The sequence below is a fragment of the Anabas testudineus genome, chromosome 22, assembly GCF_900324465.2.
Source record: "Anabas testudineus chromosome 22, fAnaTes1.2, whole genome shotgun sequence".
In the NCBI taxonomy this organism is placed as follows: Eukaryota; Metazoa; Chordata; class Actinopteri; order Anabantiformes; family Anabantidae; genus Anabas; species Anabas testudineus.
The window spans coordinates 20,111,077-20,130,366 of record NC_046630.1 but is presented as its reverse complement, the minus strand read 5'-3'; the positions used below and the strand labels follow the sequence as shown (position 1 = coordinate 20,130,366).

The window sequence follows — 19,290 nt, the reverse complement described above, 5'->3', positions numbered from 1 at the left end:
GAATTGTTGTACTTTTCCTCATCTTCAGATCCTGACAGAACATTCTCCTTTCGATGAGAGTCACTTTCTCCCTTTTCAACCAAATCATCTTTGTAGCTGACACTATTACTTTTGTTCTGCTTTTGAAAGATAAATGGTGAGACACTTTCTGAAAGGGAAAAACAACGAACCTTATTTTAATTATACCAGTTATTCCTTAGAAATACAAAGGGAAACTGAAACACTGCAAATTCCTTTCAATATGGAACAAAATGAGAGTACAAAAAAAAAAAAAAAAAGAAGAAGAACTAGGGAGTATGTGCACTTTATATTCATATTTTATTTTCAGTTCATTCAAAAGTAACATGTTTTTTGAATATAATACTTTTTTTCTGATAAAGTCCACGTAAATATGTGTAATTTTATCTCTACAGACACATACCGTGTAGACTGGCCCTCAAACCATTAAAGTCAAGTGAATTAGACTAATGAAATACTGTTTGTATCCAGAAGGTGACAGTAATGAAGCTCCTGAAGAAGAGCAACTGGGCATGCACATTGTAAATGGACATTCAATTCATTTTGGTGGACAAGATGAGGTCAGAACTTTTACATTTTCTGAGTTGGAAGAGATAAAAAAAAACAAACAAACATTTATTTCACACGTCATAATTTAACCATTGATTTAATGTGAGACGTGTCATTAATTATATTGCTCACCATTAATAAATGACCAAGTCACAACTCACACATCTATCCACAGGCTCTGCGTACAGTATGAAGAGGCTCATGCACTGGATAGGTCTGAAATTAATATTTGTGTAACCTCAATAATAACAGCAATGATGATAGTGACTATTTACTGATCACATAAGGCCAGAGTGACTTGATCATTTGTTAATGGTAAGCAACAGGGATGCACGACACATCCTACACTGATTCATGACATCATTCAACGTTAGTTAAACTTTAGTTAAGTACATGATTTGTGCAGATATTATAAAGTGTACAAGTATTGGTTTATTATTTATTAGTTAATGGTAGGTTTGTGTATTGATTGAAATGTAATGGCTATCCAGCCACATTTTCCTGTAACTTTGATGTTCTGTTCCATAGTCAGGCTAAAGACATTCCCATCAGCATTAACAGTACTATAAGCATAATTTGTTTTAACAAATGTTAGCATGATAACATTCAAAAGTTAAACAGTAATATGATTGTGAGCATGTTAGTATTTTGCTCACACATTAATTATCATGTTCCTAAAATATAATAGTATCACCCAGAACATCGTTATTCTGTTCATTTAATCAATAATCGAGATGGCACAGCGGCTCTGTCCTTGGTGTGTGCAGTTTTGAGGAGGTGATGCCACCAATCTACACATTGTTGGACTAGTAATCAAAAGTGTTGATGTGCTTAGTGACTTGAAAGCCATCGCCTGTCCACGTGCACGTCTACTGGCTTTAACATATGCACTGGAGATCAGTTCCCCTCAGGAACTGAGAGCCCTCATCAAATTGCTTTAGAAGCTCTTTCTGTAGGTGGCTGCACAACTAATGACTGAGGTACAGATGCTTACGAACAACCTTTTGAAATAAGCAGTTATGCTATCCTGATACATTCCAGTATCATTTCTTTATTGAGTCAGATGTTGAATTTGTAGTAAAACAGGCTAAATTATTAACTGAACTTACACCATTCTGCAACAAACATTGACCGTTGTTTGTGGTCCCACATAGGTTGTCATGGAGGGGAAAATTCTCTATTCTCACAGGGAATCAAATTTACAGAATCTATTCAAATAGATATTTAAAAGTAAAAAGGCTTTTATTAAACAAGCGCTAACACATTAAAACACATACCAATGTGTACCAGCACCAACTTCTATTCATTAGAACTCAGTTTAATTAACAAAAGTCATGTTATTGTAATACTAAATTTGTAAATTAGAGAAGCTTATGATTTGCTTTCAACTAAATGAATACGATTTTGTGAAACCTATTGTAAAAAATTAATTAAAGTCATTGTTTCATTTTTTTTGAGTGTACTTTGTGGGGAGTGTACTTGTTTTCCCGCTGATAAATCAGATAAATATGGATTTTCTACATCCACTGAGCGAAGATTAACTGTAGAATACACTGCAATTGTTTTTTTATTAGATGCAGCAGTGGTGAGTCCAACATACTACATGTTCACACACTGGCAGACTGTGTGCAGGTGTGAGAAAAATGTGACTCACTTAAGCACCTGATTAAGCTCACTGCAAACCTCCCCACCCCCCCACCCCCCCTGCCTAAAGCTGCAACTCACGTTTACTGCTGCTGGAGCTCTTCCTCCTCTTGCTGTTTCTCCTCCGCCCCCTCTTGCTCATTCTTAAATCTGCCACAGCCTCACATGCACTGCAAGACAGGTCAAAGGAAATCAAGAGGGCTGTTACCTGCACGTGACATTTTCGAAAACTAAACTTTGGCGCACATGGAAATGTATCACTATGGGGACGAGGAATGTATTGTAAACTCACTTATTCACTTAATTCCACTTATGCTGGTACAATGACACCTGAATTTTCATGATTACTTTCCACAACATTGATCAACAAGGAATTCAGTATTATAGATACTGAAATATATAACGTCCAAATAACTACACAATAATTGTTGATCAGATCCATTAAAACTAAAATGAATGCACTGACACGTCTGTGGCTCCTGCCAGCTGAGCAAACAGATTAAGCAGCTGTTCAGAGGTCATTCATTCTGTCTGAATGAACACAGATATAATTAGAACGAACTGAATTGAATACCTTAAAGTCAAATAGTTGCGACATGTAGAATATTTACAGTACATTCAATTCATTCAACTTACATTAAATTCATACAATTGAATGTGAAACTCCTGTAAAACGGATGATTTTCAAATCACAAATGTTCTCATTGCACTTATTTCATTCTTAATACAAATAAACAAGCTGTAAAGAAGTTATAGACAAAGAATAGAGTCAGCAAGCTACTGTGTTACTACAATGTTATAAATCCTAAACCTCAGGTGTCACATTCATCAGACCATTTATAAATCTATAGAAACCTGTCTTACCTTTTGGTGACAAGTCCTGATGGGTGCTCGATAGAAGTGTCAGATATGAGAAAGACAGGCAGGGAAGAACTCTGTGTTCGAGCCGCTGCTGCTTCTCCACGCTGCCCACATTGTCTGGACGTTTCAGACTGCTCTACTTCTTATTGTTTCTATTCTCACCGTAAAGCTGCTTATTACGTTTAATCTCATAAGCCATTGGTGATACCAGTGTGCACCTTGTTATTCAGTGGCCATACTGTTCCACTGGCAAAGGGGGGCAGTCCCAGCTCCATAGATGCTGTACCTGTCTGTCTAAATGTGTTCTTGATCTAGTGATTCTGGTTCTGATCCTGATCAGAATCCTTCAGCCTTTGATATCAGACTGAGTCTGATTTGATTCTACAGTAAATGTGAATCTGACACATTGAAATAACAGCTCGATCCCACACAACTACTTTTCAGGATCTACTCTACACAAGCCAAAATTTTCAAGAAGACCAAGCTGCTGGTGTAAAAATGGTTGGTTTTAAGCAGAACATGAGAAGCTGCCAGCTGAATAACACCAGAGTTTAGTGAATCCACATACTTCGCTGCATCAGCAGCAGGTTGAACAAATAAATTAGTAGAATACAAAATAAAGCAGTTTCTTTCTACTTTTGGGTGACCCTTGGAAAGGTTACTTCCATTGAGGCACACAGTGTCTACTTGGTAGCTCTCAGCATCCCACCAAGCATCACTGCAAACGTTCTCATCCACATCACAGAAAAAGTGCAGTAGTGACTCTGTGCCTCCTGAGTCAAACAGGGAGCCCTGCTGTCACCATTGGGGGTCTACACGTAACTATTTCTGCAGGGGCCACTACACAGACTGAGGTTGTGGCTTATCAGAGTTTCCATTATGAACCATAGTTGATGAAATCCTCCAAATAGTTGCAATGTTATATTAAGAAGCACAAGCTGTTGGACTATTTAACCACAGTCCTTTATTTCTGTACTTGAGAAACACTCAGACTCTCTGGGTATATAAAGATCATCCCAATCATGACACTGTCTTGTTCCACCAGGTGTTTTCTTTAGCATTACGCAACTTTTACAGTCTTTTGTTGCCTGTGTCCCAACTTTTTTTGAAAGATGTTCCTGGCAATAGATTCATAATTAACAAATATTTATCAAATTATTTTAAAACATTTTTCTTGTTTGTTTTGTCTGTACTATTTTCAACTAAGTGTTTTTTTTTTTTTTTAATGAGAACTCTAAAGGTTGCTTCTGATAAACACACTTCACAGTGTGATGTCACAAGCTCAACTCACCTGCCTGGCTGGCCTGACCCCACAAACTCCACAACGCCGTGATGCTTTGCAGACACTTTATTACACAAATAACATAGTTACTGAAAATAGTACTCTTGCAGCAAAACCAGCATCACAATAAATACAAGTAGCCCACGTGTGACAGCAACATCTGAAATTCTATGGCATGCTGTTAAAGGAACCATTCATTAAACGTCACGGCAAACTAATTGGAATGAAACTCTGAGAGTAAGAGATGAATGAAAGACTGAACAAATGAGATGAAACCTGAGAATACAGGATGAAACAGAATAGCCTGGATAGAAAACCTTTGTGTTTAATGTGTGTGTGTGTGTGTGTGTGTGTGTGTGTGTGTAATGTGATTTAGCTTATACTAGTACAGTATAGTACTGCAGTATGCATGTGATTGCTCTAACCAGATTTCACTGAATAACTTACTTTGATGGACAACCTAAAGCCTGCCTATAAATACACCTGAACATTATTCCTCCCATACACTGTTATCCCATTCATTCTACTCAGAAATAAGGAATTAATAGTTTGTGTCTCAAGTAAGTCGTGAGTACAAAGCAGGTTTGCATGCACTGAGGAATGTTAGACTTTCTGGGAAATGATTGATCACATTCCTAATTGGTGTAAGAAGAAACAACAGTAAGTCCAAATCCTGATTCTAGTCTGTTCACACAGTGTCCTTCTCTTTTTGTTCTACATAATACAGCTGCGGGTGCACAATTATTTTAATACAGCCATTATTTAAGTACATGGCATGCATATTAGGTGTGACTGGCACATTGTTAACATGTAGTGCACAGAGCTTGCTTTTTGAGCAACAGAAAACTATCCTGCAACTATACACCTAACTATAAAATATAAAATATTTATTTCTATTATCATTTTAGATGAAATGCTAAAAGACACAGCCTCTAATTTCTCATATGCAAATCTTTTCTCTTTAGTTCTTATTATAACCAGGACGCTTGATTTTGGACTGCTGGTCCATCAAACCAGATATTTCTGAGTGGGCTTAGGGGAATAACGATGGAAATGTTAAAATATTTTTTACATTTTACATTTTATAAATACAACAATTGATCAAGTTCTTGGCTGCCTGATTAATCAACAATAAAAATGATTCTTAGTTGCAGCATTACAGCATTACCTTATGAGGTGATGCAGATCTGACTTTTCAAACTATTCTACACCTAGTCAAGTATTTGCTGTACTTTCATAACCTGCTCCGTTGTGAAAAGTAAAGCAAGTATTTAACACTAGATAGAAATATTAGAAAGTACAGTATACACAGTAGTGCTTGAACATTTGTGAACCCAGTGTCGTTTTTTTTTTTTTTTTTTGTTTTATTACTTTAATTAGGTTCCTGTTATGTAGTTTTAGAACTTGAATGAAAATCAGATCATATTTTAGATTATTTATGCAGAAATAAGAGAAAAGAGATAAAAGAAAATGCTAAAAGGTTCACAAACTTTCAAGAACCACTGTACAATGTGATTAGTAGAAGTAAAACAGTCATGTTCCCTTTAGGCTGGAAGATAATTATAGAGTTAGTGAGACTGATGCATAAACTGTTACAATGCTCGAGACTGCCAATGTTTGACTGGCATTGTAGACACCCACAATCTCACTCACACATCCTTATAAACTAATGAATTACCTTTATCATCTATATACATCTATATCTATATTTAGATATCTATATCTATATACATATATCTATATCTATATCTATATATATAGATGATATAGTAAATTTTCACTTGAATGGAAGAGAGAAATAAGTGAAGTATGAGCTCTCATAGCAGCAGCTGTTTCCATCCCTTAGTACATTTTGTATTGGCAGGAGATGGAAAAAGGCAATATAGAGACATGAAAAGGCACAAAATGACAAGTGAAATGATACAGAACTGAAACACAGACCAACCTATTCTGTGTGTGTAACTACTTTTTCAGTAAAACTAAACTGTATATACTGTATATGTATACTATTACAGTGCTGTTAAACCATTTTAAGTCACAATAAAATTATACAATTCAGTAAGTACTCTTGAATGACTGAATTCCTAACTTGGCTATTGAAATGTTTTGTTCTGACACACAGTCAAAACACTGAGCAGTAAAATCAACTGTTGACCAATAAAAAAGTGAAGGTTTTATTTTCCTAAGGGCTCTGTTTTATTGGAGCAAGCACAGAGTGAGCTAATCACCATGAGGCGTGACAATGCTCTATACTGTTTTTTTTAATTATTACAATTACAACTAAAAACCATTTACAGGATGACATCAAACTCTTTCTGTTTTCATTCTCATATTGTCAATAGTCATATCATAACATGTATTTCCACTTTTCCTAAAATCTTGCAACTCTATCGTACACAGTGACAACACAACACAGCAAATACAACTGTCAAGTGTAATGTATGTGAAGTGTCCCATGCACAATGAGTTAGGGTTAAACTGCAGGGACGTCTTCCAACTTCAGGACACACAGGACTCTCTTTACACTCCCACCAGTTAACACTCGTCTTCCAGCTGTGCAGCTGTGAACTTCAGGTGAGGAAAATACAGTCACTGTGCTGCTTGAGCTGGTGATAGTACTGCCGTGAAAACAGAGCCCTTAAGATTTCTAATGGTTTACTTTGACAATACAGTAAATATAAATCAAATAACTGTGAAATAATTGACCACATTCCAGTCATAGAAATCCCCCATCTAAAAAGGTAATTCAGTGAAGTTTGGTTAATGTAAGAGTTCAAATAAAACCTAGCAATGGGCGTAGATTCGCTTTACCTGTTACCTGTAAAAACCTATTTCACAGAATCCCGTAGTTTCATTAAAAGAAAATCATGAAACAAGGGAAACTGCACAAATAAAAGGTAGAATTATCACAGCCCATTACCAGGATTAGTTGTATTTTAAGGCTGAATCCAACATTTATAAAACATTTGTCTTGTGGATCATGATAATAATTTAAATTATTATAAATAGTCTGATTTATGGAAAACAAACATTAATCATAATATGAATCATGCCACCAAGGCTGCATTAAGACCACAGGGAAGTTAAATAAAACTAAAATGTCTAAATTATGCCAATCATTTGCACTGTTATATACAGTATATATTCAAATATATAAACAATAACATTGGCAGCTAACACAACAGTGACACACGTGATGAATAAAATACATCTTGGCAATGTAAGCAGAAAGTGGGTGGCTGGCCTTAGAGCATCTAGGAGGAGGACTGAGGAGGCGGCAGAGCAGAGTACTCTTCGTTCTCAGAGTCGCTACTGTCCTCGTCATTTCTCTCTTGATCACTGCCTTCAGTGCTCAGTTGGTCAAAGCCCTGACGACTGTAACCCTTATGAGATGCAAAGAAGTTCCCCAGGTTCAAACTACCCACTGCTTTACCTGCCCACAGAGGAGAAAATCGTGTGTCACCAACAAGTACACAAGACAAATAATCCATTCAAGGTACATTCTCAAGAATTTTCTGGTCTAAATGTAAAATCAAGGTCAATATAAAAATAACTCTTTGATGCTTTGACATGTTTCTAGTCTGGGCAAACGTACGAATATCCAAAGTAGTGAAGATGAACCTCATCTGTTATGTGTTCTGTTGACATACTGTGACATTACCTGAGAGGCAGAGCCTTTGGAATGCTTTTGGTTCTACTGTCGGACATATAATCAAATCAATAGGATTTTTAGTTTAGATAAATTAACAGGAAACATTTTTAAAGTGATCCTGTGTAACATAAAGTGTGGCTTCACTTGAATCCTGTTTTTCACTTTAAATCCTAACTTGACACAACCCTGTAGGGGTTTCACTACATAAACAGATACAGCTGAGCGTCTCTAAAAATGTTAATGCCATTTAGAAGCATTGTATGCATGTAATCCAAGATGCTGCTCCACAGAGTTATTTGTTTAAATAGCTGAATATTGAATACACATCTATATGTTTCTCAACCTGCTCCAGTGATTTAAAAACTATTCAAAAACTGAGGTCACAAAAAACAGATCTCTACAGAGCTCAAGACATGATACAATGGCTACAAGTTTGAATTGAAATACTTATTCTATTGGTAAAAAAATAGATGACTTACCTCTTATTTTCCCCAGAATTCCTCCCACTGAGCTGGGCTCACTTTTTGACTCAAATCGATCTGCAAATATTCAAACAAAATTTAGAATATTCAGCTGAACGCTGAGCAAACATTTCCATTACATACAACAAAGTAGATGTTCCCACAGCAAACATCTGGAGTTTGACTTGAATTTCAGGGGTACACATTACAGTGTGAATTACTTAGTTATTACATTTAATGTATGGATGAAAGAGATAGATTAGATAGAAATATAAACGTGGACTATCCTTTAAACCTAGTCATACTGTATCTGTACACTAGAGGTCTTGTAGGGTCCATTTGGTTCTGAGGACCTAGGACCCAACCCAGGTCTGATTCCAGTCAGGTCCAAATTCTGCTCAGTCTAATCCAGCCAGGTCAGGTCTCCTTCTTACTTTGTCAGGTCTCTGGTCTGTATTTGAACCTGTCCAGAAGTGGGATAAATCGAAGCGGACATGAAACTGAGCGTTGTCAGCTGCTGATGTCATGGTTTTTGTTACCATAGCCGCCGAGAAAATAAGCAAAAGTGAAGCGAGGAGAATGGAAGTGAAGGTGTTTTTTTGCAGACATATAGAGCAAGTCAAAGGAAAATGAGCACAAGGAGGTAAAACCAAGTGACATGTCAGCGTATTTGTGCTGCTGGATTGTGTTCACCTTCTGTTCGGGATGGGTCTAATCTGGTCAATCACATTTTGAGTCTGGTTTAATTCGATTTGGGTCAATTTGTCAGTTCTACCTGCGCTCAGATCGGGCCATTCTTTGGGTCAGCTTTTCACAGGCTGTGATTGGGTTGGGTCAGAAGTTATGGAACCATGAAGACCTCTATTGTACACTAGCCATGGTGTTATTGTCATATAGTACATACTGTTTCTTCTCCAGCAGATGAAGAGTCCCACAGAGACGACAAGCAGCAGAGGGATGAGCAACAGTGTGGTGATGATGGCTGGGAGCACACCTGCCTCCCTGTTTGGCTTTGCTGCAATCTTCTTCTTCACCTCCTCCATTTCTACCCCTTCCTTTGAATGGGGATGTTGATCCACAGTCTGCTTCTGTGGGACGGCTGCTGTCTTCGACATGTTGTGCTCCGGTCTCATCTTAGTTTGGACAAATGTTTCCATTTCTGCACAAAGACCGACATGGTATGTTTAACAAGGTCTCTGCTGAATGATTTTTTTTTTTTTTTTTACATTGAGGTCACACAGAATCAACCATACAACATGTAACTACCATTTTCATTGTAGTCACTTTGCTCTCACTTATTTATTTAAACTTTATATAAGAATACTTTAAATTAAATCTTTTGACATCAGGCTTTTACAAGTACACTGGAGCAACAGCAGATGTCAGCTTCTAAACTACATTAACGAGAGTTATACAATTTGCCGACTTGAGGTTAGAACATTTTTTAATCAACATGTTATCTTAAGAGAAGTGGACCCCAGTTCAATTTACAACCTCTTATCAGACATGTTCGTGATGACTAGTAACTATAAACCATCTGTGCTGAATGAGAGTAGTGTGAAAATAGCAAGCAAACACTTCCACTTCGTCCAGGTCTACTCTGGTTTCCTTGTCAGAATGCAGATTACACCACCTGCTGGTTTAGAGCGTTATCGTGTATTGGCGACATTAGACGGGCATTGTTTATTTCTTTGGTGTTGGTTTGGTGTGTAATGGCCTTAAAACTCAGCTGTACTCACCTTCAAGTTCCTGAACCTCGATTCCAGCTTTCTTGACAGAGCGATGTAACTCTGAAAAATTTAAATGGAAAAAAAATAAGGGAATTTTGCAGTAGTGAAAGCATTTTAATAACACTGCAAAGTTCAATTACATCTCCATATACTTCTTAAGTTGTATGGAGATGTAGAAGTGAAATACTAGTTTTATTTTCACCTACAGTACAGTCCTACAGAGAATTTAGCTTCATGCATGCCCACAAGCTGAATTTGTTTCTGTGCACGACAACGTGTAATAGTTTGAATTTGAATGAAACTTACTCTCAGGGGTAAACTTGAAGACTAATCTACTGCCTACATCGCCAACAAAGACGCTGCCATCTCTGGTTTCCACTATGTCGTGAGGCATTTTGAACTCCTGCAAATGAAGGAAAATACAGTTTAATGCTAATGTTTAGGCAAAAAAAACAATAACTACTACCAAAAAAGGATTGTATTCCATTGGTCTGGGTACAGTTCATGTCTTGCTGATAATACTGCAACCTTACTTCCAAAAAAACTTAATACTGTTGTCCCTCCAAAAAAGAGGGTAGTGAATCAGAGGAAGCTAGCTCCATGGTATAATTCACAAATCTGTAGCTTAAAGCAGAAATCACGTGAGCTGGAAAGGAGGTTGTGTTTCACTAATGTAGATGAATTTTGCCAAGCCTAGAAAGACAGTTTAATAATATATAAAAAAGCCATCTGTAAAGCTAGAACCACGTATTATTCATCATAAGAACAGCCCCAGGTTTCTTTTCAGCACTGTAGCCAGGCTGACAAAGTGTGTCCCCTAAACTCAGCAGCAATGATTTCATGAATTTCTTTACAAATAAAATCATAACTATTGTGAAAAAAGTATCAGATTCTCCCTGCGAATAGCATGGATATATTCGTATATACAACGGCTCTAGATTCATCTGCAAAACCCCGCTCATACTTAGACTGATTCCTCCCTGCAGATCATTTTGAATTTATTTCAGTAATTAATTAATCTAATCTCTATCCTCGGCCTTGGCTATATATCTCCACAGTGCAGTTACTGCTTCTACTGGACCTTAAATACAGAGGCATTTTTGAATTCTTTGGGTAAATGGTTTACAATGCATCAAATGAAAGGTTATGAAAGTTCTGTGAGGATAGTGCAAATCTTAAGAAAAGGGTACAAAGTTAGAGTTTCAGATTTTCATTTCATTTTGCATTAATTGGCCATTAAATGTGACTCCAATTAGCTTCTAATAAAAACAGTAGCTTTATAATTGAGAGCTAATTAAATATAATTTTGTTTTTGTGTGTGTTGTACTTCAAATCAGAGTTTTTATTGTGTTCATTGGTCTTTGTATAACAGGAGTGAGCGAGAGTACCTGTGTGTGTTTACCTTTGTGCTTGGACTGAAGGTATCCAAAATAGCCTTGGTTGAATAACTTATTACAAAACCTCTGGGTGGAGCTGAGTGATGCAGAGAATCTCCATTTACTGCGAAGATCAAGCCACCTTTTTGAACACACAGACACATACAAACACAAAAGGAAACAATTTTAACCATTATGGTGAATATGCTAACTTTTAGGCCCTACTGTGGATTAAGATCCAGAAACTGGAGTATATATTTCCTTTAATTGCAATTCAACAGCATCATCAGCACTATTTTACTCCTCCACTCCTTCTCTTGGAAGACACTATGTAAGTACTATGCTTGTAAAGGAGTAGTCCTAACCATGAAAACTGCTGTGCACATTTTTCTGGAGGAAAATAGATAGAAAAAAGTGACAAACCCAGAGTTTAAATAGTTCTATATCCACAGTTGGCCACATCAAAACAGAAAAACTAGTAGAGAGGGGGACAAGATGAATATCCTTGGCCAACACAGTCATTCATCTCACCTCCAGCAGGGCTGTAGGTGATGGCAAACATCTCCCCTCCAAATTCCTCTTTCTTTATTTCCTTGACAAACTCTCCAGTTTTAGCTACGAAACACTGAATACGTCCGTTCTCCCTGTCAGCCACACAGACTTCCCGTCTGTTAGGAAGGAACACCAGGCTGTGTGGGATGTGGAACGGTAGACTTCTCCTCCTGTCTGATGAACCTTCAGTCAGAAAAAAGAGATATGAGAGCTGACTGTGCAGACTATCTCCAGTGGTCAGTCTACTGAATGTTTACAGTTATATACAGTCTGTATACAGTTATATTTTGTAAGGTTTAAACCTTAAACACCAAAGTGCCTTAAGTGCCTTTTGATTTGGCACTATACAAAAGTATTTTTTATTGAATCTTAGAAAAAAATTAACAAGCTTTCTATAAACAAACCTTGGCTACTTGGCATAGATGCTTGTTACAGGACAGACTTGTGTGTGCTAAGTATGGAAGTCACAGGGTCTTTTCCACTGTTTTATTCACCTCCGGTTAGTGTGAGTGTGTCTAGTTTTGTTCTAACCTGCACCCCACTGAGAAAGGTATTTTCCATCAGCAGAGAACTTCAGTATCCTGGCATTACAGTAGCCATCGGACACAAAGATGTTCCCAGTCTCTGTGTCTACAGCCACGTCAGTGGGTTGACAGAAGTGGTCGTTGTCACTTCCTGGAATGAAAGCCTCTCCAAGGACCAGAAGGGTTCTGTCTGTGCCGTCGCTGCTCACTTTTAACACCTAATAAATGCAGAGTAAGGGAGACCTTTTTACTGGTCCATGTGTTGGATTTCAGGTGTGATTGAAAACTCTGTTCTTAGTTTTGAAGAACCCTAGACTGTTTTGTCTAATGGCATAGAATAATGACATAAATTTACATACAATTGTATAAATGATCAACTTTCAAATCTCTTTCTGCAGTGTCTATGATAGATTTTCAACCCCTTTAAAGTTTACACCTCCTGATTATCTACCATAATCATAGCTATAAACAGCTTGCTAACATGCTCAGGTTAGAATAGGTACCTGATGAAGAGCCACATCAGTGACCCAGTAGTTGTTCTCTTTGTCAGTGGTAATTCCATGAGGTAAGTAAAACCTGTAACACAGAAAACTGCATCATTACAAAGCAGCTTTTACTCTAGTTGTAAAGCAAAATGTTCAGGTCTGTGCTCAACATTTTTGTTCATTAGAAAGAAGACTAAACCACACTGTAACATACATGTTTCTCCCAGATGCCTTCAGGATGGTGCCTTGTGCTGGGTCCACAACCAGAATAGTGGACTGCTGGATGGGACCAAGGGACCTCTGCTGGTATCTAGCCTGTCTGTTAAAGGAGCTGGAAAATAAACCAAGATGAGTCTTTAGAATGGCAGGTCCACTGAGAGAGTGCAACAACTTTTCACATTCCTTTGATGCACTTTTGTACTTCTTCTTAAATTTTGTTAGTTGTCACCCACACCATTTTAGTTAAACTGATGTAAGCTTTGTTCATTGTTTGTTTAAAAGCAGCAAAATTACTGTACTTTTTAATCACTACCACTTAAATCACAGATCTGACAATACATATACACAATAAATACTTGTCCCAGGCAACTATAATAAAGAGCAAATGTGGCCTATAGTGCAAACCACATATGCAACCTGTTATGTAAATATAGGTAAAATGCTATGTTATGAACACCTGAAAGGGGTGGAGGTGACAAACACTCCAACAAGTACAACATTATTAATTAAGATTTCTTAGTTTCAAGTACTGGCACTTCATATCAACAAACACTGGATGTAAGGAACTTACTCAGCCCCCCAGCGGTGGTCACCTCTGTGAAAAATCACCAAGTTGGAATCTGAGTCGAGGGCAAGTCCTGACACCTGTCCCAGCTGAAGAGAACTCTGTGGCCATGCTGACACTTGCTCCAAATGGTAGTCTACACCACAAACAGACACACAGAGACATGAGGGCACAAGTTAAAGTGAAAACTTAACTTATCCCATTCAGCAGCTTGACAAGCAAGGCTTCACAAAGACAGCTTTTCTGTTTCAGGTTTAATTAATGTGTCTCTGAATCAAATTAAAACCACCTGAGTGACGATGGAAAAGCATACACACAAATACAATGTTGCAATAAGTTAGCATGCACTCAACTGATGCGTACCGAAGCTTGGCTTTAAAATGCTTTGCAACTGCACTGAAAAGTCAAGGCAAACATTTTTATAAGGATAGTGTGGACATTTATCAAAAGGACTAGTCAAAGTCATCAGTGCCTCACCCCCCACCTGTCATTATATTCGTACAAGTCATTATTGAAGATAAAATGCCCAAATCCTAACAAACCACAAAGGAAGGTCTGCAAAATAGTAGTCTTGTGGAAGAATGCCTTGAAAATGAAGGTTAACATTTCATCCATCTACTATCTCAACCGCTTATTCCACTGGGATGTTAGAACCATTCCCGACTGTCACTGGATAAAAGGAAGGAAATATCCTGACCAGTTCATCATCTCAGGGCCAACATACAGAAACAAAGATTCACACTCACATTCTCATCTATGGGTATTTCAGAGTTACACACTTATGTCTTTGGATTGTGGGAATATAATAAGCCGCTATACCCAGGGGAAACCTACACAGGCACAGTGAGAATATACAAATTCCCCCCAGAAAAACACCCAGCCTGTAGGTTAAAACCGTGAGGCGACAAGGTTAACCACTGCACCACCATGGTGCCCAGTTGTTCTATCGGCAAAGCACTAAAGTTATCAGTGCTTATCCCAGCCTACTGGCTGTTGCAGCTTCATCCATTACAAAATCTCCTCCTCATCTCCAACATAAAACAAGGAAGTGGCAGCAATGTCAAGTGAAGACGTCACTTTGCACCATGGCCTAAGAAACCAGTGGAGGGTAATGCAAATGCACTTAGGTCAAGATATAGAATGCAATATCCTAAATGTAAAGCCAATGCTATACAGTTTTATGGCTTTACAACCACCTGCACCCAGTCATGACTTCATAATGAAAGGTCTTCTTTGCTTAAAATAACAATCTGACTTCTGCATTTTCACTTAGTTCTGATCCTACTTAAGCATGTGGGCCAACACTGGCCACTTAAAGGACATCAAGACTACAGACATCAGAGCAACAGGACAGTCACGATGACTGTGGCGTAAGAAGCGTTTTCATGCACCTGCAGGTTTCTGTTGAAGATCTGTGTAAAGATGGGGCCAGCTGGTCAGCACAGGCTCTCAAACATAAAAGTGACATGCCATCTGGCCTTGGCGACTTTCAGATTTTTTGCGTCTGAAAAAGACATCTCACCTAGGAATTGTCCTGAGAAAATGATTTTTTGTTTTTTCACAGGTAGGTTTCCATTCATCTGTTTTTTATGTCCGTTTTCATTTGGGGCATAAAAAAGAGTAAGTGGAAACACTAGAAATCTGAAAAACTGCAAAACAGGTTTTGTGCTTGGCTGAGGAAAGACAAACTTTCTAAATGAATTGTGATGCAAATGTCACTGAAGAGAGAAAGTAGCGGCAGACATGAACATTATTTGTGTTGTGCTGTGACACCCGTTCACCCTTTGTCAAATTAATACAAAACTGAATAGAAAGGTTAGATTTCCATCATCTTCTGTAAATTTTTCTATTGAGCATTGACAGAAGCTTCTAATTCCTTTATCATATTGCATCCTCCAATGGTTTAATGGCACAAACTGCAGAGCCATCTGGTATCTGTTTATCTCCATGAACTCACACATTCTATACATTTTCTTTTGTAGATTTTCTAAAAATTAAGTTCAAATGTGAACATTTGGTTGGAAACCATTTCACTGGTTTTAATCACTCCATTCTCACACTCAAACCTTTGTGTTGGGTGTATGTGTTACAGTTCTTACTAGTCCATACTGGACTAAGCAAAAAAAGGGGATGTTTTCAGCACTAATGACAACAACAGAACAGCATCCAGGACCCACCTTGTCCATCAGCTAGCAGATTGCTTCTTGGTGGCTTGGCCATAGCCTCAAGCTGATGGAATTTGTGGACTTTGTCCCTCATCAAAACAGGATCCTCTCTGGTTTGGAAGGTTAGTGTGGTACTAGGAGAGCCCAGGTCTGTGTTTTGCATTAAACTATCAATCTGGGTCACCAACTCAGCCTTGGCTCTCTGCATCTTGCTGGGCTTGTACTTATGAATGTGAACTATGTCCTTACTCTGTCCTAGCAGCTTGGAAATAAGAGAATAGAGGTCACCTGTACAGACAGAAAAGGACAGGGAAGAAGGGAAATAAAAGACAAAGAGACTATAGGGTACAGGCAAAGTCTATTGTGCTCTCAATGTTATTGGAGATCAGCCCTGGTTGCATGAAGTCAACCTCCATTGAGAATGTCCAAGAAGACAACTGCTTCTCACAATACAGCAAAAACCTTCAGATGAAACTTTTTAGGACATGAAAAGAAGCCTGATAAATATTGGGAGCACCACTGTTAAGTCAGACGAAACAGAGATGAATGTGTTTAAATCAGATGGGCTTGTTTGGTCGTGACTTTGACATAGACTGCATAGTACTCATGGTAAAAAAAGAGATGGGAGTGTGCTGATTTGGATGCTGCATGAGTCTAAATATTGTAGGTGACACAGTGACATTTATTCATTCATTTTTGAGGTTCCTCTCAAGGTTTCTTCCTGATGCCTTCTCAGGGAGTTTTTCCTTGCCACCGTCGCCCCCGGGCTTGCTCATCAGGGACAATCTGATTATTATGATTTATACACATTCACTGTTCATATAAACTTCCATAGTTTCTTTGGTTGTGTAAAGCTGCTTTACGACAATGTCAATTGTAAAAAGCACTATACAAATAAAATTGAATTGAATTGAATTATTTATGTCACTGTGAGTTAGCTGAGACAGATAATGTGACAAGGATGAAGAATAGCAATGCTAAGTTGGACGGTTATCCTAATAAGGAAGGGAAGGTAAGAAAGAAAGAAAGAAAGAAAGAAAGAAAGAAAGAAAAAAAGAAAGACATATGCACCAAGTCTTTATAAAGAGGACAAATTGGAGCAAGGTGTGAAAGAATGTCTCCATCTAAACCAAACCTAACTGAGGTGAGAGGTTAGCAAACCTGGAGTCCGGTCAAGGAAATCATGAAAATGTGCATTAGAGCTACTCTGACTTACTTGTAAAAAAAAAGGATCAAGGCCTTTGTTAATTTTCACAAAACTCAATCTCAAAATCTAGATATCGATATTTATCTACAGTTAGACTGTCTGTAAATTGAGATAACTTTAATCTGTGTCTACTCTTCGTAGAAGTGGGCACCAAGCTAATATACATGGGGCATTATTTACTAAAGGTTTGCTGGTACTAAATCGTGTAACAAGAAAAAAATATAAACACAGCTTCTGTCTAATGATCCAGTTTTGGAGCTGTTGGGTTAGCTATTGACTACGTGTTATGGGTGAAGGGTGCTTTTGCAGACCATAGATGTGCAATGCTCCTCAAAACAAAGTCCTATTTGGATCTGCTAGCTGTTTAGAAGGACTTATAACCAACACACAACTGAGTTGAAGGACATCGTGTTTAGGAGCTTTTATCTGGATCTCTTATAAAACTAAGTCATATATTTAATTCCTTAAAAGAGGATGTGTATGTATAATTATATCAGAATCTGCCAACTCTGCTTTGGCCAAACATGATTTTTTTGAGGGTGCTGGTTTCTGATTGTTGGCAAGCAAATCTTTACATCAAGTGTTTCTTCCTGTATACTGACATTTTGTTGCTGTAGCTCATCAAAGTTATTATTAAACTCTCCCACTAACAGGTTTAACTCCTCTGGATCCTGTTTCCACTTGCGTTTATACTGGTCACTCTCCAAGTAAAACATGCAAGATTAGGCTGCCTTCATCTTGTTTGCAATTCTTCTACACCCATAAACAAAACATGCAATTTTCAAGACTGCACACAATATTTAGTACGTTTTAGGATCTTAGTAATTCAGGGACTCTGTGTCCATGAAGAAAAAGACGCTGCTCTCCAAAACATCACTGCACACCTGTTTGCCAAAGAACAACCTGACCCTACACAATACTACCGGTGAAATGTTTCATGGACTGAAAGAACAAAGGTTGAATTGCTAAGAAGAATATGGCAAAAACCAAACTACAGTAAATACCAACACGAAACTTCATCCCAAAAATATGGTGTGAGGTTATCTTAATTTAGAATGGTTTTCTTGCTCTGGTCGAGTGCAGTTTGAGCATTAAGGAGAAAGTAAATTCAGTTAAGACAATGAATGTCCACTAAATCTACTACACAGTACAAACAAGTTCACCTTTTGGAATGGCCCAGACATGTAAGGAGTTCAACATATTTAAATGGCCCAACATACCATGTACTACAATGCAAAAATATAACTTAGCTCCAATGTGAAATGCAAAGTAATGTGTTTTGTTAGTACTACAGGTCTTGTGGTTTGTAGTTCTTACGTTTTTCTTATTAACTGAGAAACTATTTGGAGTGAAAAATATCGGATGTCCTGTATGTGATGCTGCAAATAATTTTCTGCCTTGAAGAGGTAACTAACTAAGAGTAAAATGGATTATTTTCATTCATCTAAACAGAGTCTAGTAACACAGCAGGGGAACTAAGATATATGAGACAGAACCATTCTGTCACTAAACAAAATCAACTTTTGCTGCAATGCCAAATCATCTAGCTGCAGCGGCCAATCGTTTATATCCAAGTGCATCTATAAAATCCTGTTTGTCGGTTGGTTGTGGAAGTCACAGCGTGGCATATAATGATCGTGTGATCGTGTGATCGAATGTATTTAATGAATCATTGACACAGTCACAGTAGTTATAGTATACACACACACACACACACACAACCACACCACATACAAACCACTAATTATGTATAACCCACTGATAAAATTTTTGTTTGTTTGTTTAATTACAATGCTCCTCACTTTTTTATTTATTTAAATCTCCCTTTACCATGCACCCTGTATTAACAGACCATATTTTCATATGGGGTATATGGACAGGGGAATTTCTCTAGAGTTGGTGGCATGAAGAAGGGACTCAGTTAGTAGACAGACTAGAGTTAGCTGACTGAATTGAATTGAAGTGAAGTGAATTGAATTGAATTGAATTTAATTGAATAA

General features: G+C 37.7%; 1 protein-coding gene across 1 annotated transcript in view; it reads right to left on the bottom strand.

Annotated features, from left to right (window-relative positions):
- Positions 1–5,642: 5,642 nt before the first annotated feature.
- Positions 5,643–19,290, bottom strand: part of pam (peptidylglycine alpha-amidating monooxygenase) — a 27,949-nt gene continuing 14,301 nt past the window's right edge. The window contains exons 16-26 of the mRNA XM_026340066.1: positions 13,925–14,054; positions 13,349–13,465; positions 13,153–13,225; positions 12,657–12,867; positions 12,105–12,308; positions 11,600–11,715; positions 10,504–10,600; positions 10,207–10,257; positions 9,372–9,626; positions 8,486–8,545; positions 5,643–7,787 (exon numbers count right to left, since the gene is read on the bottom strand). Coding sequence (XP_026195851.1) covers positions 7,609–7,787; positions 8,486–8,545; positions 9,372–9,626; positions 10,207–10,257; positions 10,504–10,600; positions 11,600–11,715; positions 12,105–12,308; positions 12,657–12,867; positions 13,153–13,225; positions 13,349–13,465; positions 13,925–14,054 — 1,493 coding nt within the window. The 3' untranslated portion in view covers positions 5,643–7,608. The remainder of the gene's footprint in view (positions 7,788–8,485; positions 8,546–9,371; positions 9,627–10,206; positions 10,258–10,503; positions 10,601–11,599; positions 11,716–12,104; positions 12,309–12,656; positions 12,868–13,152; positions 13,226–13,348; positions 13,466–13,924; positions 14,055–19,290) is intronic.